The 26,380-nt window shown below is 44.4% G+C and overlaps 1 protein-coding gene across 1 annotated transcript in view; it reads right to left on the reverse strand.

The window, feature by feature from the left end:
* Positions 1-26,109, reverse strand: part of RABEP1 (rabaptin, RAB GTPase binding effector protein 1) — an 899,286-nt gene extending 873,177 nt beyond the window's left edge. The window contains exon 1 of the mRNA XM_086954813.1: positions 25,877-26,109. Within this exon, the coding sequence (XP_086810939.1) occupies positions 25,877-25,910 (34 nt within the window). The 5' untranslated portion in view covers positions 25,911-26,109. The remainder of the gene's footprint in view (positions 1-25,876) is intronic.
* Positions 26,110-26,380: the final 271 nt, after the last annotated feature.

The raw sequence follows: 26,380 nt of genomic DNA on the forward strand, positions 1-26,380 counted from the left end.
GCCCATCAAAGGAGACCACAAAAGGTTGTCTCTGGCATTGGGAAAGTTACAGGTGAGCACAACTTCCGATTTGAGTGGATTGATTAAAATTGGTTACAAGGACTCCACGCCCGCTGGGAGCAAGACCTAGGTCAGATCGAGGATGAGAACTGGATGGAAGTCCTAGCCTCGCCAAAGGAGGTGCCCACCCATTCATGGTTTAGTCTGATACAATTAAAAATAATCCACAGATCATATATTGCCCATACAAGTCTTATGACAAAAAGGGTTGACTTGACTACCCAAGCAGTACCCAGGGATGAGGACAGGAAGGCACCAACCTCCACATAATATGGGACTGTCCATATATGCAGATATATTGGGAGGAAGTTATCTCCTGCATGTGACAGGTTCAACCTATAATGACAGAAGTCGGCACGGTGCTGCCTCCTGAATATTTAGAGCGAAACTAATCTAATAGGCAAAGATGGTCTTCCGCGGAAAGCCACTTGCACATCAATGTCTGGAATTGATGGCGTGTTCCTTCGCCTTCCGGTGTTGGACCAAGGACAAAGTCTCGTGCCATGTCCTTCTCAAGATGGACAACGTGTCTGTGTTGTGTTATAATCAACCACCTAGGGGGCACGAAGTCCAAAGCTCTGGCAGAGTTGGCCAAGGATTTATGGACTTTTTGTCTTGCCCACAACATCTCGGTGACGGCGGAATACCTCCCGGGGGTGGTTAATGTGGTGGCGGACCAGCATTCCAGGACTTGGGCGGACATGAGTTTGTGGCAGCTATATATTTGGAAAAAGGGGACCCCTATATAATATAGTAGCACTTGCTATACATAGGGAAAAAAACAGTTAGGAAAGGTCTATAGCAAAGTGACATACATTGATTAGATAATACAATTTACGTTTTTTTGTAAATAAAAACCTAGAATGAAACAGTATATTAAGTCCACTTGTGTACAGAAACCAATGAGCAAAAGAATTTCTGATAGAGCTTTATTGTTTATTGTTGTTGACTATTTTTCTTTTGTTTTCTACTGTTTTTTGTATATATAGTTTTTCTCATCACGTTACCATCTACTCACTGGAAGTTATCCTCGTGGAGGTTCTACAAATGTCAACACAAATAACGATCTGAATCTAAGCTACCTCCACTATACTGTTCTACCACCTCCTTTTCTCTGATGTCATAACATCATATGACAAGCTATAGGACTACATCGTTCCACATCTCAAGATCTTAAGAAGCTGCCTTTACCGACTGACCTTTTATATCCACACCACACCTAACTGTGAGTCCTGGACTCTTTGAAACTCTAACAATAGACGGTCACCTGAAGAAGGCTCAAGAGCCGAAACGCGCGTAGTGGTGTCTACCGCTTTGCCTTCATCACTGTATATATGTTTCATGTCTATTGATTTTGTTTTTTCTCTTTTTTATTTTTTAATTCAAGACTATATAAAATTTAAACACATAATCACTTATAAAAACTATATATACAAAAAACAGTAGAACAAGAAAAATAGTCAACAACAATAAACAATAAAGCTCTATCAGAAATTATTTTGCTCATTGGTTTCTGTACACAAGTGGACTTAATATACTGTTTCATTCTAGGTTTTTATTTACAAAAAAACGTAAATTGTATTATCTAATCAATGTATGTCACTTTGCTATAGACCTTTCCTAACTATGAGTTTGTGGCAGCTTCAGCCGCGGGGTTTCCAGCAGCTGAAAGATGTATGGGGACCGTTCTCAGTGGACCTTTTTGCGTTCAGGCTGGACCACCAGCTCCCAAAGTTTTTCACTTTGAAGCCAGACCCTCTGGCGGCAGAGACGGATGTGTTTCTGCAAGACTGGCCAGTGGAGTTAGGGTATGCCTTTTCCCCCTTCGTAATGATCATGAGGCTCACGGCTCAGGTCCGCAGACAGTAGGCGAGGGTGGTTCTGATAACGCCTTATTGGAGGTCTCAAGTGTGGTTTCCAGTGCTTCTGATTCTTTCTTGGGATTCTCCAATCCTTATACCCCGCGATCATTTTCTCCTGAGGATCCTCAAGGTCTCCCTCACCCACTGATCCAGCAAGGTCGAATGCCCCTTGTGGTCTGGCCGATTTCAGGCATTGCTGGAGAGTCGGTGGCATATCGCAAGATGCTCAACGACTGCTGGGAGCAGCGTGGGCAGACAGCACTCATAAGCGGTACAGGTCAGCTTGAGCTTGTTGGTGTGTGCGGAACAACTTCGATCCCATGGAATGCGAGGTGGTAGCTATAGTCAATTTTTTAGTGTCTCTGGCATCCAAAGGTTTGGCTTATAGGACGATGAATTCATATCGTTCGGCAATTTCGGCCGGTCATTTGCCGGTTCAGGGCCATCCTGTTGGAGAGCACCCTCTGGTGTGCAAGTTGTTGAGGGGTATCCAGGCCGACGCTTCCTCCGGAACCGAGGTATTCCTCTCTTTGGGACGTGAACAAGGTTCTTAGATTGTTTAAATCTTGGCAATCCAACATGTTCTTGTCTAGGAAAGAACTTTCAGCAAAATTGGCCATGCTTTTGTGCTTGATCTCTTGTCATAGAGTCTCTGACGTGAGGGCTCTGGATGTGTCAAGCGGAATCTTCACTCCTCAGGGGGTTACTTTTCATGTGTCTCGTAGAACAAAGTCAGATTCCAAAATCATTTCTTATCAGGCGTTCGATCACGGTCCTAAGTTATGCCTGGTCAGGTGTCTTAAGGAATATGAGTCTATGACTGAGGAGACAGGCGACAGGGTGAGCACCAGTTATTGATTTCCTTACGTAAGCCCTTCAAAGCGGTTTCACCACCAACTCTTGCTTGATGGGCGAGATGGGTAATGCAAGAAGCGGGCATAAATGTCTCGCAGTTCGGCACCCATTCAGTGCGAGGGGCCATGGCGTTCAAAGCCTTCACCCAGAGGGCCAGGTTGGAGGACATTTTGAATGCAGCCGACTGGTCATCGGACTCCATGCTCAAGAGATTTTATTTCAAGCCAGTCGTGGATATGGCCTCGGTAGTGGTGGATAAGCTTTGAAAGAGCATAATCCTCGCCTCCGGTCCTGCCATAGAATGAAAAATTTCTTAGTAACCATGACGGAAAGTTTAAATTCTATTAAGGACGCGGAGGAGAGGATTATTCCCACCCAGGGCTCTGGCGATCTCCTGTTTTCCGCCCGGGTGAGCTTCACTTTGTAGGAGCAAGGCCTCGTATTTTGAAGTTTATTGTTACTAATGTTTTCATGACAATATATGCTCTCTGTAATCCTTACTGTTGTTTGGGTTCATTTTGTGCATGTTTGGTTCGAAGAAACAGAGTTGTGCCTTCTGTTTTCTTTCAGGGTCGAATGGAACCAAGAATGAGTGATACTTTTGAGTACCGGTTCTGGCCGCAGTCACGAAAGAGGAGGTTAACCCAGGAAGCACACGCCTTCGGGATTAGTGGAAGGAGCTGATTGGTGGACTCTGTGGACTGTCTAAGGCATCTTGGGAATGCTAGTTTTCATTTGTAAAAAAAAAAAAAAAAGATGTTTATGTTGAAAACTGCTAGCTGTAGGAATAAAAGGAAAGTACAGCATAATTCTCGCCTCTGCGTCCTTAATAGAATTGAAACTTTCCGTCATGGTTACTAGGAAATTTTTCATTATACCAATAAACAATTTGCACCGGCAAGCCTCTACAATAAACATATCAGAAAATATATGAAACGGAAAATGATCAGAGGTAGTAAATCTTTTCTGCCTTAATGTACAAGATAAAATTTGTTCTTTGATACGAAAGTCCCCAAAATTTGCTAAGATCATTCTAGGATATTTGGCATTAGCAGGGCGGGAGTGATAGTTAAGTCCAGTCCTTCCGATTCTTTATCTGTGAGAACATGCTTGAATATCAAGTCTGAAACTAGTGTAGCAACAGGTTGGCCTGCCTCTCGATCCTACGGAATTCCAACAAATCTTAGATTTGCTCGTCTGGAACTGTTCTCTGCATCATACAGCTTGAGCTGCAGCTCCTCTAAATCAGGTTGGGCTATCATATTAATTTCTGCTTCATCGTTGCTTGAATCGTCCAATGTGGCAACCCTCTACTCCGCCTGTGTAATAAGGGAGGTAAGTTGCAGCAGACTGTCAGAAATTTGACTTAATTGTAAGCTAGTTTTTGTGCTAGCATCTTCATCTTGCGTAATTCGGTCAAGATTAGATTCAATGGTTTTTCCAGAGATGCTGCCTGGAGGTAGCGACGGTGCCTCCTCTTGGAAGCATGTAGAGTCATTTGGAATTTCGCCTGCCCGCATATGGCTTTCGTTAGATGAGAGTGCGCGCCCTGCAATGCTGTGCGGGGGTTCCTCCCTCTCTGTAACCGGAGCAAGTGAAAACTAAATCTTGCAGGTTTTAGAGCTCTTGGTTGCAGAGGTTTTCATGGACGTGTCCCATGAGATAGGTTTCATTGAAGATCTCTTTAGGAAGTCACCCAGGTTGCGATACAGTGCAAGGATTTTGCTGGAAAAGACTGCAAGCCGCATATGTGCTACACAGACCACTTCCGCAATCTCTACCAGCTACTACTCCACCTGAGAAGACACCTAGAGTGCCTTCCCTGGCAGCACCATCTTGGTTGTCGAATCCTGGAAGCGCAGAGCGTGCTAGCCTAGTCCAGGCACCTAAATTCCTATGCTCCTGCCTTAACCCCTTGGACGCTGATGACGGAACCGCTCCGTCATCAGCTGCAGGTGCGCTGTGCTGAACGGAGCGGTTCGGTCATGGCCCGCTCGGCGCGCCAGCGCGGCGCGAATTCCGCGCCTGCGCTGGACGTTCTATTGAGCGGGGCGGGCCATGACGGAACCGCTCCGTCATGAGCACAGCTCAACCGAGGCTGGTGACGGAGCGGTTCTGTCACCAGCATGCGGCCGCCGTGTGGCCACCCGCCCCCTTAGCACTGCGGCGGAACAGCCGCCGCAGTGAAGGGGTTAAGCAAGCCACCTTATACCTCGAGCATCTCTCCAACCAAGTGGGAAGCTTTCTTTTTTTTTTTTTTACTTGTTGGTATTAAGTTCTTGAGGTGCAAAATACAGAAAGTACGCTACTTGTCTCAAACAATAATTTCCTTAATACTTTGATATCAAAATACAAAGTTACAATCTTAAAATTTTGAAGATTGTGTATTTGTATTTTTTTTTTAATTTGTATCTGTTTTAAGTGGATAAAGAAAATGATGTCAAAGTATTAATTAAATTATTGCTTGAGACAAGTAGATTACTTTCTGTATTTTGCACCTCAAGAACTTAACACCAACGTGTTTTCAACCCAAAAAAAAGTTATAACACATAATCTGAATTGTAGGTTGATTTACAGAATTTAACTATACACTTACTTCGCTCACTCTAGTCTTTCGGAAAGGGATTTTTTTTGTTATATGTTTCATAGACCCGTCCCTTTTCCAAGTATCAGTGTACGTTCCACCCTCACATTTTGGCGGTTTAAAACTACCAGCCTTCGTATTTATAGCATCAGTGTTTATTTGCACCAGCTGTGGGCTTCTGAGCAGAGCTCTGGGCACCCCCAATTAAGCACTGTCACACCTGACAAGTAACTGAAAATGAATTGCCACATCCATGGGGTGTACGGGGGGGGGGGGGAGGGGAGGTGAGGCGGAAGCCGTGAGGTCTCTTACCTTTCCTTTTAATTAGCTGCATTTAAACCTGTGTAAAATCGTATTTTCCATATTGTTGGCGTTTTTGCACACTTGATTTTAGAAGTGTGTAGAGACTCCCCTGCGCTTCCTGGCGCTTTGTGTTCCTTCTCCCGCTTCCCTTCACCTCCGGACCGGCTCTCGGCTGAGTGTAGACGCCGAGGGCAGGTCTCCGGTTTCGGCGGCTATTTTGGGTTGGGCTGGGCTGGTGACGCGCTTTGGCAGCGCTACAAAAGGGCTCCGTTCGGTGGAGCAAGTGATTCTGATAACAGCTATTCTCCCCTCCGGAGGCGGAAGCCGGGAGGTCGCTTACCTTTCCTTTTAATTAGCTGCATTTTAACCTGTGTAAAATCGTATTTTGCATATTGTTGGCGTTTTTGCACACTTGATTTTAGAAGTGTGTAGAGACTCCCCTGCGCTTCCTGGCGTTTTGTGTTCCTTCTCCCCCTTCCCTTCACCTCCGGACCGGCTCTCGGCTGAGTGTAGACGCCGAGGGCAGGGTCTCCGGTTTCGGCGGCCATTTTGGGTTGGGCTGGGCTGGTGACGCGCTCTGGCAGCGCTACAAAAACAGACGGTGATGACTCCGTGCAGCGGACGCGTACAGCGGACGCGCCGGACCTGCGCCGGAGTCGTGCCAGAGTCCTGCCCGTCTGCGCTCGTCCGCATCTCGGAGGCGGATGGCGTAGCGGGAGTTGTTGGCTCTAGGCTTACGTATACCACAGCTGAACTGTTGACACTCAGAAAAGGTTCGGCCATGTGTCAGCCAGTCTTTCCCGGGCGTTATAGAGGTAAACGCCGTTGTCCTAGCTGTGGGTGGCACCCTGGCTTTTCTCCGGTGCTCGCGGCCTCCATCCCTAATCCCACTGTCAACCATAAATGCCTGTTACTCAATACCCGCTCCCTGAGCAGACATGCTCTGAACATCTATGAGCTGTTAACGGCGGAAAAACCATTATGCCTAATGCTTACTGAAACCTGGCTAGGGGAGTCCTCAAACCCGGATATTGCTACCGCTATCCCCCCAGATTATGTCATTCATAGACATGACAGATCTATCGGGAGGGGTGGAGGGGGTCACAATTGTGGTCCAAAGATCTGCCATGTGTGTGGTTACGCCTACGGCGCCTATCTCTGGATGTGAGTCTCTTGCCTTTTCCATTACTCTATCTCCCCATCAATCTTTCTCGGGGCTCCTGGTCTACAGACCACCTGGTCTGCGAGGGTCTTTTTATGAGGAGTTACAGACAGTTATCACAGCACTTTGCCTGAAGACAGAACATTGCATAGTGCTAGGAGATTTTAACATACACATGGATGCTAAGACGGACGGTGATGCAATTAAAATCAATGACATCACCGCCCCTCTGGGTCTTATTCCCTATCTGTCTGCTCCAACTCATGATAAGGGCTATACTCTCGATCAAGTGTTTTCTACCAGCGCCTTGGTTCACGGAATCTCTGGCACTATCCCGGCGTAACTGTAAGTCAGCTGAGAGGCTCTGGCGCAAGCAGTATGATCCGGAAGCCAAGGCCATCTATAGGGCTTCTATTAGGATCTATTACGCAGACATTCTGGCTGAAAAAAAGAGCTATTTCGCCGCAAGAGTTGAGGCAGCATCTAACTCGTGCAGGGAAATCTTTACTATTGTCAAGGAGTTTGTCACCCCCAAGGCCAGCGCAGTGCTCCATGAGTTTTCTGAGCCATGGGTGATTTCGCTGGCAAACTTTTACAACAAAAATTAAGCTGATTCAAGACTCTTTTCTTTCCTCGGGTATCAGAGTTGTTACCAACCCGAGCAGTTCACTGATCTTGTCAGCTGGGTCCAGTCCTGTTCTCTCTGAGTTTCCAGCTATTTCTGATTCCACCTCCCTGGACCTCCTCTTGAAACTTAAGTCATGTTCCCCTTTGGCTCCTTGCCCTGCTACCTTTTTGGCTAGAGCCGCAAAGATTTTGAACCCTTTGATCAATCCAGTCCTCAATTTGTCGCTGACCAAGGGTGCTGTTCCTTTGGTGTGGAAACAGGCAATGGTTGTTTCACTCCTCAAAAAACCGGGCCTTGATCCTGAGAATCATGCAAACTATAGGCCTATTTCTCTTTTGCCGGGTCTTGCAAAGATAGTGGAAAAGCATGTTCATTCTGTGCTCTCCACTTTTCTTGAAACTCACAGCTTGCTTCACTCCACCCAGTCGGGCTTTCGCTCCAATCTAAGCACTGAGACAGCTCTCCTGGAGGTTAATGAAGCCATCAAGGAGGTATTGGACTCAGGTGGTAGAGCTATGCTGGTAATGTTAGATCTGTCGGCGGCTTTCGACACCGTCCCTCATGAGGGTCTCCTCAGCAGACTATACGAGATCGGTCTGAGAGGGACGGTGTTGAGCTGGTTTAGATCTTACCTGGCGGGTCGCCGACAGGTGGTCTGGGCCCCCCCGTACTCTGCCGAAGTGCCGCCTTTGGAGGTTGGAGTCCCACAGGGGTCGGTACTTAGCCCGACCCTTTTTAACATCTTCATGACCCCCTTTGGCGGTGCTGGCAGAGTCTTTTGGGGCTCAGATCATATCATACGCCGATGACACCCAGCTCCTCTTTACCTGTAGTAGGGGCGCTGAGTTCAATGGAGAGAGCATCCGCGGGTGCCTTGGGGCTGTTTTTAACTGGTTTCAGCGAAACAGCCTCAAGTGCAACCCTGATAAATCTGAGGTGCTTTTCTTCGGGTGTCAGGCAGACCCGTTGTGGCAGGAATGGTGGCCTGTGAATATGTTCCCTTCTTCGTCTTCCTCCTTGGTGGCTAAAAACCTTGGGGTCAAAATTGACAATGGTCTATCTTTGAAGTCCCAGATCTTGGGCCTGACTGGCACCTGCTACGGTCTCCTTAAAATGCTGCGCAAGTTTCTTCCTTTGCTCCCTCTAACGCATAGGAAGACGACGGTCCAGGCTTTAATCTGTTCCAGGCTGGATTACTCAAATGTATTATATGTGGGTCTTCCGGACTACCTATTACAAAAACTTCAGGTTGTCCAAAATTCGGCGGCTAGGGCAATTTTTGGCCTGCCCCGCCATGCTAGAGCCTCGGATTTGTTACTCTCCCTTCATTGGCTCCCTGTTAGGAAGCGGATCATTTTTAAGGCACTCACGCTGGCGCACAAGGCACTCCATGCAGTAGGAGCAGAGTACATCCAGAAACGCCTTACCTTCTACAAACCTACAAGATCAAGATCCCTTAGATCGGAATCCCTTGGTTTGGCAATTGTCCCTGCTATTAGGAAAGCTAGGGTAGGGGGACGCTCTTTCAAACATCTGGCTCCCAAGTTGTGGAACACCCTCCTCCTGTCGCTCCGCTGTACCTCGAACCTTCTGGCCTTTAGAAAAGGTTTGAAAACATGGCTCTATAGTCAGTGATTGATCTCTTTTTCCCTTCTGTATCTTTCTTTTCCGTTTTAGCTGTGGGTCAGAAAGCGCCGGGACACTCCTCGGAGTAGCCGAGCGCTATATAAGACACCCATAACATTAACAAAGTATGCAGACAGAAGAAGGTCATATGCACCAAACACAGTGAATGAATCAACTACAAATTTGACTGCTTGTGGTCTGCTCCTCCACATTAATCAAACTAAACAATAGTTCACTGTGCAATGCTCACACAGACAAGTGTCAGAATGTGGTGCTCTTCGTCACCATTCTATTCTTAGCTGTAATGTTCACTATACTGATTTGTAATCCTTATAATTTCATTGACTTGTTTTTGTACTCCATCCTCCTTTCTCTAGTTTATCTACGTTTCTCTGGTCCTATTCAAATAGACATTTTTCTTAGTCTTTTAATCAGAAACTTGCTGTGTTCATGGCATTTCATCACACACACACACATACACACACATACATACACACACCCTCCCCTAGTCTCCACCTCTTTTCCAATAGTCTGGGGTACCGGCCAGGGATGTCTCCTTTCCCCTAATGATTTTCGCTATAGCCATGGAACCCCTGGTCATCCACTTTCGGAGAAGCAGCGGGGGGTTCCACTGTACGGGGTGCCTCACACAGTGTTGCTTTACGCAGTCGATCTACTGCTGTCCTCCATGACAATAGTGAAGTAACTGACCCAATAGCCACAACTTTGCAACAACAGCGAGTCGCCTCAGTCACTCTGACTGGGCGGTACCCACCGGACATGACAGGTGAAACAGTTCAATTTCTTGGTATCCATCTCTAGCATTCCCAGAAGGACTTGTTCAAAGGGAACCTACAAAGGACACGTGCAGCCATTTGATCTCAGACTAAATTCTGGAGGTGCTTATCCCTGCCCTCTCAAAAATAATCATTTTCTCCCCCCACACCCACCCTGATTTATTATACTACTTCGTCAACATACCAATATACCGTCCACAGCAACTCTTAATTCTCTACTGGGGAACTATATTACAAGAGACGCTGTATCACTCATAACAAAATCCAATTACCAGGGGGGGCGGATTGGGTGCCCCATCTTTCAAATCCTACTATCTTGCAGCCCAACTTCAGCGGGTGTCTCACTGGCTGGCTGGTGTTAACCCTTATAAGACCAATGTCAGGCCCCTAAATCTTTATTACCCTCTATAAAGTTGCACTGCTCTTGGTCCCAACATGTCTCGGTGGACTGCAAATGCATCAATGGTGTGTTTCAATTCACGCGCCACTTACTACCATACTCACCAGCGATTCTCTTTTGTGGCCTGCGTAGACTCTCCAGGTTCTTCACGGGCGGGGATCTAGCTGCATGGCACAACATATCGACTAACAATGGGTAATCTGCTTCAGGACCAGCACTTACTAACATTTGATCAATTATGGCAAGACCTGGACCTCCCTATGCGTCAATTCCTCGACCATGGACTACTACTGGCTACATGCCGACAGCTATGGCACACGATAAAAGAGGAACCTCTCCTCCATGCAGTCATACACATTCTTTACATCATGAGTATGGGATGTTATTTGATAACATGCCCGGGAACACCTAGGAATCTGCTATTGGGTACCCCCTTCACGACACAGAGTGGACACTTGAACTTGAGTCCACACAGGGAATATCACCCAATACACAATTTAATTGGCCCCGTCCAAACAACTGCATTTTCCCAGCTTCCCTCCTCACCTGCTCGAAATGCCGGTCTAAAGCAGCATACTTCAAACATATCTTCTGGCCCTGCCCAACACTTACTGGCAGGTCATCCATGACACTCTTGCCACGATCACAGAGCTCCCCACTTAAACACATGGGCAACAATGGTCTTAGAGGTATATTCTCACGGGAAGAATCAGACAGATTGAGCCTGATGCACGAATCTGGCCCTTCTACTGGCCAAACGCACCCTTGCACTACACTGGCAGGATACCAAACAGCCTCCATTCACCCAATGGTATAAAGCTCTGCTGAGATAGTGCGATACCGAAAGCACTAACCTTCATCATGAAGAGGCGCAATGCCTTCGCAAAAAGCCTAGCGCATCAGCATGGGACATGATGTGGATGCAATTCCAGAAAATTATACAGGAAGACGAACCACACAATGATGGTTGGCCAATAAGGCACGCGTGCCTCATCCGCCCACCTCACATCCCCGGCCCCTAGTTCCAGCCATGTGCAAAGCCTCATGGGCCAGCAAATGCATGTGGTCGGGCCCAAGTATGGTTGGGGTCCGCAGTCCAATCACCCAGCCAGGCCTGGCCTGCTCCACCCCGCCCAACACACACAACCAGCCACAACTGTGCTGCTACTCTTCTTCAGTTCTGTTACTATAGAGGTGCTTCGGCCTCCTGGTTCGAGGTCTAAGTCCAGCTCATCGCGAGCCGAAGCCCAGCTCCAACCACGCAGCGCATCCCACTCCAAGCTCAGCACGGGCCCTTGTGCTGCCCTGAAACCCTGACCAGTCAGAAGCAATTTGACTTTGAAGCCGGACTCACAGACTATCATTATTGTACCCGTTTATCCTGTAATTTGGTCTCCTTGTACATAATGCACTACATTAAAATCGTTTAAGTACTTTAACACAAAAGAAAAACCTAAATAAAAAGATGCTGGGGAAAAAAGAAACAAGCCTCTCCGATACCCATGCTTCAACACTCTCACCAGGCATATCCCAGCAGTCAGGAGCACCATCCAGTTTCATATCTCAAGCACCATCACTGAAAGGTAAAGAGCGCATCCAATGAGTACGATTAAGCGTTCAGCCGATTCATGTTCGTTATCAACTTCTCAATTTAAAATTTACTGAGGTGAAGAGGTGCACTTAAACCCAAACACCTGCATATCATGCCAGATCCTTCATTAGTTCCATAGACAGCGCTATCCTCTTCAATGTCTCAGAAAATAAAAGCATCTGGTTTCCTTCACATCGATTCTCCTTTAGGTGACAACAATTACACAAACGCCTCTTTTCTCAGTCCAGATGAACTTATTGCATCTCCAACCTCATGATCCAAACTCAGTCGTCTTATAGGGATAAAGTAAGCAAGTCGAGCACATGGGTCAGACTCATCTGCTGACTGCTCACATAGGGGCTGGAGACTTTTCTTGACAGACTAACACAACAGGTAAAGCAATAACATCCAGAAGCACAACATTTTGTCAAAAGTCTAACTTCTGACGTAAATACAAGTCAATGATGAAATTAACAATCTGTGCAAAAAAAATAGTCATGACTAAACAGTAAGAAACGGATCAAGTATGTGCAACAAATTGGGACTTCATTCAAGTACCTTGAGAGCAACTCAAAGTAAGAGAAAAACCAATGGAAGAATATGGTTCAATGACAAAAAGTAAGCAAAAACAAACTCGGGAGGAAAGAGAAAATAATACAATCACAACAGTAAAGAAGCAAACAAGCATTGGCAAAGCCAATAGGTCTAGGTTGTATGTGCTAATCCTTGGAACATTTGCAAACACACTATAGAAAGAAGAAAGCCAGCAGGTGCAGAGAGGGCTATAGCTGTTAAGTAGTCTCCCATGCAGTTCAATGCAAAAACTACGTAAATGTGGAAGGATGCACTCAAACAACTAATACCATTAGGTGACAGTTTACTCAACTGCGCCAAGCCAAGATGTGATAGGCAGCCTCCAGCTAGTGGCCTAGAGATGTTGGTTGGAGTACATTATCAGAATACAGAACATGAAGCATCTGGTGAATATAAAATTCACAAAAAAGTTGATTCTTACAGGAGGGTGAGGTGTAAGCGCTGGAACAAACAATTTTCAAATGTATATTATAATACAATGAACGCAAAAAATAACTAAATATGCACTGCATCTGCAGACAAGGCACCAATATACATGCAATGTGCCAATGTATAAAGTTACAAACACTGCCAATGTATAAAGTGCGAGTGAACTAAATCTAAATTCCAAACCATAGTAACCGGCCCACTAAAACAAAGAAATGCAAGTATTGAGAACACACCTAGAGTTAGAATGCAATTCATAAACACAGCAGCTGACAGAACAAAGAACTTGAAATGATTTAGTGTAAAGATATTAGTAGACCAAGTGACCTGAATCAAATTGGAGAAGGCACGGTCTCCTGAAGCCAGAGCACAACCTACTCAATTGTCAATGTCATTTTGGCCTTGGTTAGTCTCCCTTTTAAATCTGCATTCCATATATGACGTCCACTCTCCTTATTAGCAAACTAAGGTTAATTAGGTAAAATCTGCTTGAGGGGTACTAAGTCAGCTCAAGCTCCTTCTGCAGTTTCCAGATTCTGGCCAACATTCCTGAATTATTTAACGTGCAAAGGATATTCTCAGGCATACAGTTTCAAAAGCTTGACTGAGTGGGTAATGCTTTTCACTTCATATGTGCATTATTCATTAACAGGATGCAAAAAGAATGATTTGGTTTAGGAGCACAGTGCACAAAGAGTTGCCTCTGGGCACTTGTCTGAATAATAAATGTTAATTTATTATACGCGAGGGATGGCTGGAGTTCCCTTCAGTTAAGATAGGCATCTAAGGAATGAATTCTCGAACTCTTTGAGGGTTCACAGTGTACGTAAACTACAGATAAGCCACTTTTCGGGATCAACATAAAACTTTGATCACGTAATACAAACTTCACACATCTCTAGCTTGTGGCAGTTCAGGAAATCACGTCAGGAAACTGACCTCAATCGCTGTTATGTAAAGATGAAAAAGCACATTTGAAAGCAACATGTACAAGAATTTACTGGGGTATAACTGACTTTGAGTACAGTAATGAGGCTAAAACAATACTTCACAAATTCCTTATGGGTTCCGCCTGTTGATCGAATAGCTGTCTGCAAGCAGTTTTAAGGGTGAAGAAGGAAAACCTTTTGCAAGACGAAATAGTGACTAAAAAAGTTAGAGGGGCTGCTTGATATCTTGGTTCGTAGAACAATGGCATAACTAATTGCATGGTATTTGTTGTATTCCATATTCAATTATGTACATATCTCTTTAAGTAGGCTCTGCCTGTTGTTGCCTTATAAACCTTGTACTGCAATCTGTTACAAAGGGCAAAGGTTCTAGATTCCAGCCTGTATTACTACTGGACCTGTCCTGCTGAGCAGATGCTGTACTGTGTTCCTCTGTACAATAAACCTACTTTCACCTTCAAGTGTGTTTTCCCCTGATAATGCCTCTCACAAAGATCATGTCATGGAGGTTTGTAAAAGATTGGGTATGCATGGTCTCACTCTAAAGGACAACAAGTGCAAAATGTTTTGTGAATCTGTGGAATATCTTGGACACACACTTACGGGTAATGGTGTTGTTCCCAAGAAATGTTTGGTTGATGCTATTCTTAAAGCTCCATGTCCTGACAACAAGGAAAAGTTGCTCTCTTTCAATGGCTTGTGTGAATACTATAGCAAGTTCATTAAGGGGTTTGCAACTAAAATGGAACCCTTGAGAGAATTAACAAGACAAAAGGTAGAATTTTACTGGGGTGAGAAGCAGGAGTCTGCCTTTCAAATTATTAAGCATGATATTGCCAATGCCCCCACATTGAAACCCTTCTGTGTTAATAAACTGTGTGTGGTTACTGTTGATGCCAGTGAGTATGGGCTAGGAGGGGTTCTATCACAAAAGTGTGGAAATGATGAGTGGTGTGTGGCGTTTGCTTCCCGGACTTTGACTGAAACAGAAAGGAAGTATTCGGTCATTGAGAAAGAGCTTTTAGGATGTGTCTGGGGAATAGAACATTACCGGAATTTTTTATGGGGTAGTCGTTTTCTGTTGAAAACGGACCATAAACCACTAGTCTCTATACTTTCCCCTGGTGGTGGTCGGAACGCCACAGCACGGATTGCTAGACTCATGTCTCGCTTACAAGAGTACAATTTTGATGTGGAGTATTTTCCTGGAAGGAGCAATGTTACAGCCGATTGTCTTTCGAGACTTCCCTGTGACTCTAAATGTACTGCAAATGACAAAGGTGAAGAAGATGTTGAGTTTGTTGCTTCTTTAAGGGATTTCTTAGGAGATGAATTCTCGTCCATTTCTAAATCTGTTTGGGATGATGCTGTTACACATGACAAGAATTGGACTACTCTTAAAGAGTATATCTTAAAGGGTTGGCCTAATAGTAATATGGTTCCTCCAGAATTGAAATCCTTTCATCAAGTCCTTAGTGAATTAGAAGTTGACAATGATTTGATTTTTAAAAGTGGAAAATGTGTACCTCCTGAGGATATGCAAGAGGAAATTATTAGGCTTGCTCATGAATGTCATTTAGGCATGTCTTCCATGAAGAGATTAGTGAGAACTAGTTTTTGGTGGCCAGGAATGGATAAAATGATTGACAGAGTAGTTCGTGAATGCTCTATATGTGTCAGCAGTGATAAGATGTTTAAGACCTACCCTGCCCCACTCATACCCATTTCCTGGCCAGAGAATCCTTGGAGGAAGCTAGCGCTTGATATTTCCGGTCCTTTCAATTCTCTACCTCATGATGCCCGTTTTGCTTTGGTGTTAATAGACTACCACTCTAAGTGGCCTGAAGTTAGGTTCGTGTCTTCAGCTTCCTCGCAGGTCATTGTTGAATTTCTCAGAGAGGTATTTGCAAGAGAAGGTAGCCCTGAGGTTCTGATTACCGATAACGGGGTACAATTGATTTCTACTGAAGTAGAGGACTATCTCAAGTCTTGTGGGATTAAACACATCACTACACCTCTTTACGAACCACAAGGTAATGGACAGGTAGAAAGGTTTAACCGCGTCTTGAAAGATTCTGTTGAATGGGCGAGAAAGACTCCCAGTGTGTGGAAAAAAGTTATCAGAGAAAGGTTATGGTTGTATAGAATAACCCCTCACTCAGTTACTGAGCTTAGTCCCTTTCGTTTATTGAGGGGAAGGGAACCTGTGTCCAAATTGTGTCCGTGGTGGATGAAAGAGAAGTTTAGCTCTCCTGCCATTTCTTCTCCTGTTGACGTACGAAGCACTTCTCTGAGAGTCAAACATCATCAGGAGAAGATGAAGGAATATTATGACTCTAAGCACAATGTGAGAGTTCCTGATTTTGTTGTGGGAGATTTTGTCAGGATACGTAAACCTGGATTTTTGATTAAGGGTGCTTCTAAATTTGGGCCTATTCGAAAAGTTGTAAAAGTCAACACCAACAGCATCATAACTAATGATGGCAAAGTCTGGAATGTGAGACGAGTTGTTAAATGTCCTAATCTTCACTCTCCCAGCTTTGACAATGTTATTCCACCTGTAAAAAATGATTCTGTAAAAAATGATTCTGTTTCTTCTAGAGTTAAGACCAATAATAGAAGCGTTAATGTACCACTTAGGTTTAGAGATTGATTCAGTTCTTTGTGCTTTCCACATTTTGTTCCTTTCCAGAAACGTTTGCTTTTTGCGTCATGCTTCCAATTCTCCTCATGTTTCTTTTCTTCCTTTTCTTCTGTTTCATCTTTCTTTTCCATTTCTTCTTCTTTAGGTTCCTCTCCTCTTTTCCTCCTTTTCTTTTCTGTTCTGTTCTTTTTAGGGATAAGATGTGTTGTATTCCATATTCAATTATGTACATATCTCTTTAAGTAGGCTCTGCCTGTTGTTGCCTTATAAACCTTGTACTGCAATCTGTTACTAAGGGCAAAGGTTCTAGATTCCAGCCTGTATTACTACTGGACCTGTCCTGCTGAGCAGATGCTGTACTGTGTTCCTCTGTACAATAAACCTACTTTCACCTTCAACTGGACTGGATTACTACAGTATTCGCAACCAGAAAGAGGCGGTAGATAAAGCCAATACAGAAAGATTAGCATTCATGAAGGAGAAAAAGAGTACGCTCCTTCACCATCAATAGAAGCAGAGGGTGCGCATCAGAGGACATGAGGTGAAAGATTGATCCAATAAAAAAAGTCAAGAGGGTCTGCATCAGTAGAAGGCCTCACCCAAAGTACAGAACTGAGATTGGTAAGGTATAGAAGAAACCAAGCAGAAGGCGGTGTTAACTGCTATAGTTGATTTTTGCAAGAACACTACAAAAGAGATGAAAGATTCGGAGAGGTATACAAATAAAGAGTCATCACTTGAGGTGCACTAGAGGGACAGAGGGGGTCTATGAAAGATATATTTACACCACAAAAATATTAAGTTAAAGAAATGTTGGTACGCACGCTGAATGAAACACACAATTAAGTACCAAGCACGCATGTATCATACCCACAATTCAAGAGAGATGCACTGCAGCTTACAGACATACTTTTCTCGCCTCACAAGGTTTTTTTTACGGGATCTAGGCAGTTTATTTGTAAAGTATAAATGTAACTAAGGCTGCTTAATGTGTTTATGAATATCAAATTATAGCACCAACATAAATGACTGCATTTGAGAGTGCTTTAAAAAATATAATCTAATAATTTTTAAATTCAAAAATGGGGAAAAAAAAGATTCTTAAAACGCCATTTAGACAATAACATACTGTCATACTTTCCAAGGTAAGTCAGTTGAGGGCTTGCCATGACAATTTGGCCAATTACTACTGACAGTGGGATATAACTACATTTCAAACATGCCTCACAGCTTACTACACAACTGACAGATCTACGAGTTTGCCCACAAGTATTTTCTTTTCTGAAGTTGTAACTTAAAAATACATTTCTCCTCGTCATTTTTTGAATCCACTTCCTTATTTTCCACGACAAATGTTACTAACAATAATTCCGTGTTTAACAATTGGTTTCTTTCATTAATACTTTACACACAACACAAGCATAGTTAGAAACAAGTCTTTCTTGTTATGAAGTTTACAATGTGAATACAAAAGATCATTTTGAATGTACTGCACTGTTAAATATTTTGTAAATATGATTGTTTTTATCAAAGAGAACGAAGCAATCCAGTCAAACAGGTACAACCAAAGTGAGATTTCATAGTATCAAAAGCAGTAGGCCTGTAAAAAAAGGCAGGAAATTGTGAGCCTTTCACCTTCATTCCCCTGAATTAATTTAAAAAACTAACAACAAATGTACCTTACATTTTAGACACTACTCAAGCATAAAATATCTCTATCCGACTATACCCTTCACGGTGACTCCAAGTTATTATATAGTATAATTGTGCACAACTCCAAAACTCAATATACACGTGCATGATTTACAATCAAACACATGAATGGAATCGCTTAATAACACTATATAGTAATCTTCAGGCTCAATATTATCAATGACGTGATTATTGTAGCTAGCTGGACCACAAAATCTAATTACACTTCAGGAATTGAGTAAGGCTCAACCAAAGATTAACGATTCTCTTCTCAGAAGTAACTGAATCACTAATTTGTAGGAACAGCACAGGCGTATCCCCTATAAGGCTGCAACCTCACATACCAATCTAGCTGCCATCTGACAAAAAAATTACTTCTCGTTGCCATGTACCTCGATGCCAAAACGTTTTTTGATCGAGAACAGGGACATATTTGCAAGAATTGTTGCCATTAGTGACTTTCCTACAAAAATAAAAGAGCGGTATATAATGGAGATTAATAAGATACAATCTATATTTATCACAATGAGACAATTAATTATCAGAGACTGATTTATTCAAGCACAATATTCCAATAAATGAGAAATATTAAATCATACAAACCAATAATTACATCTAGAGTACCCTGCAGTCACTAAATACACATATGTACAATTTTATGTAAGTGAATAAACGCAAAATACACCACAAAGAAATATACAAAAGTCTTGTTCAACATTAAAAAATATATATTTTCCCCTATTAAACAATTTACACTAAAGCTGCCTAGATAGTAAGTAGATTTCAAAGTCCACTTAAGAGGTAGTCAGTCTGACCAGGAGAAACTCCTTGGATTTCTTTCCTCCTCGTCATCCGAATATATTGACACATCTTAATTCGTTTTTTCAAAACTCTTCCACAGAGGCTGAGAAACTGGATGTGGAAATTGAGTACTTATCCACTCTTCTCCTCCCTGACTTGAATCTGATGAGGTTTCTGAAAACGTAACGAATCTTAGTCTTGATCAGCCTTGTTAGTTAAATTTCCGGTTGCCTCTAAAGTTTCTTTTTTAAATGTCTTTTTTTAAGTAGGAGTATGCTGGTTCTACATTATAATTGCTAAAAAGTCCCCCTATTTGGCTGCAGCAACTGAGAAGGAGTGATACCCAAAAGAAACAGTTTTGCTCTCCAAACGTCTTGAGAAGTGGGTCAAAGTTCACAAAGAGAGTTATGCCAACAGAATTGAGGCAAAAAAGTCAGGAAACCCATAATGAACTACCCTATTAACTAGACTTAAAAACACATTAAAATCACCCTATATCGAACAGGTAACCAATGTAGGTATTTTAGAACTAGTGAAATATGGCAGATGTTTAGGGACATATCAAACAACTCTAGCAGTAGTATTTTGAATAGCCTGAAGGCAATTCAGGTTTTTAGCAGCGGCCTGATAAATAGATTACACAGTACCAAAAAGCTGAAAATGGGAACATGAAATGTATTATCAATAATCGTCAGAAGCAGGCAGGCTCTTTAGTTAGAAATATTAAACACCTACAGTTTTATCAACCAAACAGGTTAGAAAGCCAAGTTGCATATTAATGGGGAAGGAGAAAGACAGAAGCCCATGGTATCTGCTCAGGCTATCATCTGAGGCACTGTGGTACGTGGAGATATCAACTCGATTTACATTGATTCAATTTCATAATTTTCCTACAACCCCCAGCAATACAAGGATAAACTCTTTGCCAAGTTTGATGCATTTAAACACGTCTGGGAGAACCCAAAGGCAAATTGAGTATGGTCTCTGTATATGTAATGTCTGGCCCGTTTAGCTGAGCCAAAGAGCGCATGTAGATATGAACAAGCATTGAAAATGCAATAGGTCTCGCCTTTGATTAAGTTAAAGCCATTTGCTTTGCTAATTGTATTGTATAGCAAAGCAAATAGCTTTAACTTAATGAAAGGAGAGATCTAATGCATTTTTTATGTTTCCCTGCAAGAACGGTTTATTTCACAGCTGTTGTGAGTATGCAGATTTGCTGCTTTACCTCAAGTAGGAAGGGTGATAAAAGCTACTTTCCTTCTCAGAGCCATGGAGGGCAATGGTAGTGAGAGCCGAGGGGAATGAGACGGCACAACCCACCCACCCCTTCACAATTTCAACTTGTCCGCTCCACAGTCTGAAGCAGGGCGGGCCGGGGAGGAGCTGCTCCTTGGTCTTTAGTGAGGTCTGTTCTGGGAGCAGTGGGGGGGCAGGCGAGTGGCAAGGGTTGGAATGCAGGGAGCTGATCACTTGTGACAGAAGCAGTTAAGTCCATCATAAGAAAACAGTGACAGAACGTGTATTAGTTTTGCAAAGTACTGTGACTGATTGGGAGGGAGGAGAGACATTAGAGAGAGTGGGGTGGAGGAGCAGGGGGGGGGGGGGGGGGAGACAAGAGACTGCAAGCAAACCAGCGGGAGAGCACCTCGCTTATAGAAACTTAAAGGTGACAGAAGGGCCTCCGAGCTGCCCTTCTCCCCGGAGACCAGAACCAGTCCACGGCCGGGGGAGCTGCGAGGAGCAGGACAGGCACAGACAGCAGTGCCCCTACTCTGAAGCAGGCTGCGGCACAGCTCTGACTCCCTCTTGTCCACCTGGCTGTGCTGAAGCCTGCTGACTGATTGGAGAGGAGGGGGGGGGCAAGAGGTGAGCACAGAAAGTGAGACGAAGTAGCTGGTAAATAGGCAATGAGAACCAGAACTGTGCATGTGAAACACAGACATGGCTGGTGCCCCACAGGCATGCCGGATAGACTCGGTCGGGATAACAGGCATGGAGGGATGACACAGTCATGCCTGCTTGACTGGGGATGGGTAATAATACATGCATGGATGGCGTAGCACCTGTATGCAAAATATACCGGGCGACAGAGTAACTAACAAAGGCAAGCAGAATAGACGGTGGATTAACAGAGGCAAGGCTGGAGTAACAGAGTAACAAAGGGCATGTGGAATACCCTGGAGTAGGGGTATTACAGGTATTCTGTGCAGACTTGGAATGCAGTAACTTGTGCATGCATGATATTTAGCTCTTAACACATGCACGCAGGTAATACTTTACAGCATGACAGCTCAATGGCCCAGAGACAGACCATGTCAGAGGCCCTGGGGGAGGCAGGTCGATTACAGAGGATTCGGGGAATGTAGGCCAAATTAATAAGCAGACGGAACGGCCGTCTGGGTGGCTAAGTCGGACAGATGGAAAGTAAAACAAAGGACCAGGAGGGTGGGTCAGACAGAGATCCTGAATCAGCGTGAGGTCTGGATATGCGGGTGAAGCACAGACACGCAGAGTACTCTGGGGTTAGGGGCGTGGGAGATCTGGGGCAAAGGGGCCGCGGTGCAGTGCAGACACGTATTCTAGCGCGTGGTCAGACCCTGACGTGCAGCACACGCACGGGGCTTGGGACACTTTCTTTAACTAGAAATGCAGGGTATGCATGGCCCTGCGAGAGTGGGTTAGCCTCAGACTTGAGTTCAGAGGTCTCCAGGCACTTCCTGGCACACTCACCTGGCTCGTTGTTGGCGGGGCGGGCTCGTCCCGTAGCGTCCGTAGGAGCTGTAAGTAAAGCTGTAGCCCATCTCGTAGGGCTTGGCCGGGTAGGGAACGGAGCTCAGGCCGCCGGGGTGGTACTGGCAGGGGCCCAGCTGCCCAAAGGGGGAGCCACCGCCCCCACAGTGCTGCTGGTTGGTGTAGTAGCTGCTGTCCGTGGTAGTAGACACCGGTAGCATGGGCGGCTCCTGTGGCTTGTGAAGGCTGTGGTAGTTGCTGGAGGTCATTTGGGTGGAGTGCATGTCCGAAACTAGGTTGTGAAAGACACCGGTCATCGCGGGGCTTGCGCAGAGAGGCGGCGGCAGCACTCGTCGGGCGACGGGGAGCGCACTGAGTCCTGAGGAGTGATCAAAGGCAGGCTGCAGTGGGCATTGTCGCCCCAGGGGAAATAGAGGGCTGGAAGAGGTAAAACGGTCCGGGCAGTCTGGCGTTGCGATCACTAGAGGGCTGCAGACATTAGTCTGCCTGCAGGTCTCTGTCAGAGAAGCATAGAGTACAAAACTAGCGGAGTACAAAACTAGCGCTGTGTGCCTAGCATGCGTCCCGCTTCTTAAAGTAAAAAAACAAGCTATACCACAAGCATTTTTTTATTTTATTTACTGCGATGGGTGGATAAAAGAAAGAAAAAATAAGTATCATGCAAGTGCTTTGCCTTTTTTGAAGTTCGGGTGGGAGGGGAAAAACAAGGACATGGCTGGGGCATGCATGTCAAAGGACGAAGGTGCTGGTAGGGGCAACAGCAAGGAGGGCAGGTGAAAGAAATAAACACCGAAGGTGGATGCAGGGGGTAGAAGCAATGGGGGAGAGAGACCAACATATAGTAGATGGGAGGGAAGCACATGGGTTGATGCTTTTAGTAAGCAGCGCGGCTGCATCAAATATTGAAAAATACAGTTTGGCAGTTTGCTGAGCGGTGCCTTTACATCGCGCTTTCTCCCCCCCAAAAATTGCCTAGAGTGTCACGCTGCCAATGAAGCCTCCAGTCCAGGTGGGTGGGGCTAAAACTGTACAGGGTGCCGCGACCCGTACACATCGGAATCCAAATTGATTCCAAAAGGCCCTCGCATGGCGAGAGCAACGCATGCGCGCTGCTAACGCCAGGCGAGACCTTAAAAACACAAAGGGGACTTCATGATGAACTTCAGAATTATAGGCAAATTACATGCATTCCGCAAACAAACACTCAGAGACAAGTTTTTTATTCTTTTCTGGTGTATTTTGGTAATGAAAAGTTTCAATTGTGTTTAATTAAAAGGCCGCTCCATTTCCACATCTTTACATATATAAAATACACATAAATAGAGGAGTGGAAAATTACTCTGATCTCATTGAAAAGGCGTAAAATAATGATGCCTTGTTCATTAACCACAGAAGGTGTTACTTATACATATATGTAGCAGTGCAAGCAAATTCAAAAAAGAAAAAACATTTAAATAGCTGGCTAGAGAAACGCTGAATACAGAAAATGGTCAAAGGCCATGACCCTTGTTCTAAGCTTGATGAGCACGGCAAGAAAGGACTACACGGTAAGGCAGTATTTTGGGTGTTGGGCACAGGTTCTAGCCTAGGGCTAGACCATCAAGATTGCACCAGGTATGGCTAAAGACCATGCTTAGTAGGATCTGGTGGTCCGGGGTGAGGAACAAATGAAATCATTATGGCTTGTATTGAACTACAAGTGAACTATCGCTGCCTGTCTAACTAAACTAACTGGGGAATTTCTGTATTTTATAGGATTTCAATGAAAACAGGAATTGTATTCGTGGGGTGCCTGACTAATTAGAGGACAATCCTGCTCATTTCATGATTTTGATCCAATCTCATAGAACAGAAGTTCCTGCACTCAAATTCGGTTGCTTTATTTTCTACAGAGCCAAGGCTTTCGCATTTAGCTATTGTGCCTTTCTTAGAGCAAAAAAAAAAAAAAAAAAAAAAAAAAACACAGAACATATGCAATGTAGCTAAGGTAAACAGATTTCGTTTGAGGACTATAATGGAGGCAGCTTCTATCTATATCAGAATTGATACCTCATGAAAAGTCCACAGGATGTACACTATGTACACAAAAAGTGCAGTGCATATTTCATATACGAAACCTCTCCCATCAATGTGAATCTTCCATGTTAAAATGCTTACACTCGAGTATATGGATTTCAGACAAAAGTGCATCCACTTTCAATACAGCAGGTGGTGAAGGTGGAGTGATCATTCAGTGGAGGAGGTTGTTATTGCCCTGTTGAGTTCATGTTTTGTTGATTTTCTGTGCTATATGTATGATCATTTGTGTATTATATTATATTGTGTGCGTTGCAGCATTTTGGTATTTTGTTGTGTCTGTGTTTTGCTGTCTGTGTACCTCTTATGTTGTCTGTTCTGTGCTGTCATTAAGTGGCGAGTTTTTAAGGAGTTCTGTTGTGGAGCTGTAGTTTGTGGTTAGCATTGTATTGTTGCTGTAGGGTTGTAATGTTTCGTTATGGTGATCAATTTTGTTGTGCTGTGTGCGTTTTGTATCATTGATAGCCTTTTGTATTGTTAATCTGTATTCGGTTTGTATTGCTGTACAGTTATTGTGTCGTTGTAGCTATATAGCACATTGTACTGCTTTGGCCTGTGTTGTGCTGTGATGCTGCTGAATGTGTTGTCATGCTGCATTGGACAGATGTTGGTTTGGTGCGGTCATTCTTCTGGTTTAGGCTCTGTGAAGGTTTCACACCATTAAATGAAGAGTCTCAAATTGGTGTCTATGGATGTGGTGCAGACCTATTGACATGTGACTTTGAATGGACAACGGAAGGCTTTGGAAATACCTAATGGCTTTATTGTACGAACTGTACTCGGACCCAGGACATTTATGAACTGCATTTACGGTAGCTCTTCGATCAGGGGTGGACTGCATTTTTGGTAGCCCGTAGATCAAGGGTGTCCAACAGTGCTGAATGCATAAGCTGGACCAATAGAGTGCACCCTTGTTGTAGAAGTATAATCCGGGTCATCAACATTCAAATAGAACTTTTATGTACAGGAACTTGCAGGTGCAAACTAAGGCATGAACTTCATAAGTGCCCGCCAGACAATGAAGCACTTTTTTCCAAAGACCTTGTGTGTGTTAGTTTACCAATATCCTACTTTCATTCAGGGTAGATTTGTTAATCGCACACGCTTCGCAGATATAAATGCCCGCTCCACAGGAGGCCAATTCTTAGTCATCATCTCCCAGTACCCCATCCATAAATTAATCTAAAATGTAAAGTCTTCTTTCAGATAAAACATCTACTTTATGTACCCCAGGTAAGGCAAGCAGAGGACAGTTCATTGGCGAAATAAAGGTGGATATTAGAACGAACGTACGCACGCGTTTTAATTTCAACATATGAGCAAATGCTCGCTACAAGTTGTGTGGAGATGTATTTCTTCTTATGCCTCCCAGACCAGCCCTCATCGGTATCCCATAAAACGCCGGTCCTCTACGCCCACCCCCAAAAAGCCACACATGAGCCCATTTCTAGATGACACTTTTGAGCACTTGGCACGTTCCGGAGCACACAACATGGTGTTCACTTATTTATCTTGCTTCTGTAAAACTATTTTAGACACAACAAAGATTTTGGATACCACAAGAGCCAATTATTTGTCAACCACAGTTCTTGAACCACAAGGTATCCTTATCTTGCTCTACTTAAATTGTATTTCAGACACCACAAATGACTTTCTTATTCAGTCCAGCTCGTCGTCCACCATCTGAGCACAAGAGAGGTGAACCTTTTAGTGCTTCAATTTACAAATGCGATATGTCTCGTAATCTAGCATTACTGTTTCTTTAATCATTCACATTAGCAGTTAACTGCCACTGCCTTCCTAACTGGACGCAGACTGACTGACCCTGAAGCAGCAGACCCTCGCTCTCCCTCCATTCTCTCTTCCAGGCATTCGGGGTACCCGGAGCCGGTAGGTAGCATTCCGGGACAAGGCTGCCATAATGTGTACTCTTAGGGCAGGCCATCGGTACTTGTCCACCCTGCCTCCTAACCATGATAAATAAGGCTGTCAATGGAGCCCGAGGCTCAGCAGGCCGCTCCGCCCCATCTCCAGGGATCTAAGGCGAGGAGAGATTAATGGCTCCACTTACCGTCAGACTGAGGGGTCGCCGCTTGCTCAGTCATGGCTTTGGAGGGTGAGCGCTCAGTTGCAGTCGGCAGCAGCTGTAAGGGAAGACCCGCAGGACCAGCGGCGGCCAGAGACGGACAGTAACCTCCTCCTGCCCATCCTGTCAGAGGGAAATGACAAGTGCGCAGGCGCCACCGCCAGCAAGGGGGGCGTGAGGGGCGACGCACATCAACCTCCAGGAGACATGCGAAATGCCGTACGCGCAAGCGCGACACGGAAAGGGGCGTGCCAACTTATGACAGCCAGACTGTCAAGTGCGCATGCGGAAAATTGTTGTCGGGTAACACTATCGCCGAAAAGGGACAGACCCAGTTTCTAACACTTTCGAAAAGCCAGGTATGACGTATGAGTTTATTATTATTAAATGACCACTTAATTGGAGCTGCAGATAGTTCCTAAAGAGTAAGACCAATGCATTTCAATGGAAGTTAAATAAACAATAGCTGCCATTAGGGTTTTAAATGGG

Source organism: Lissotriton vulgaris, chromosome 2_1, assembly GCF_964263255.1.
Source record: "Lissotriton vulgaris chromosome 2_1, aLisVul1.2, whole genome shotgun sequence".
NCBI classification, from domain to species: Eukaryota; Metazoa; Chordata; class Amphibia; order Caudata; family Salamandridae; genus Lissotriton; species Lissotriton vulgaris.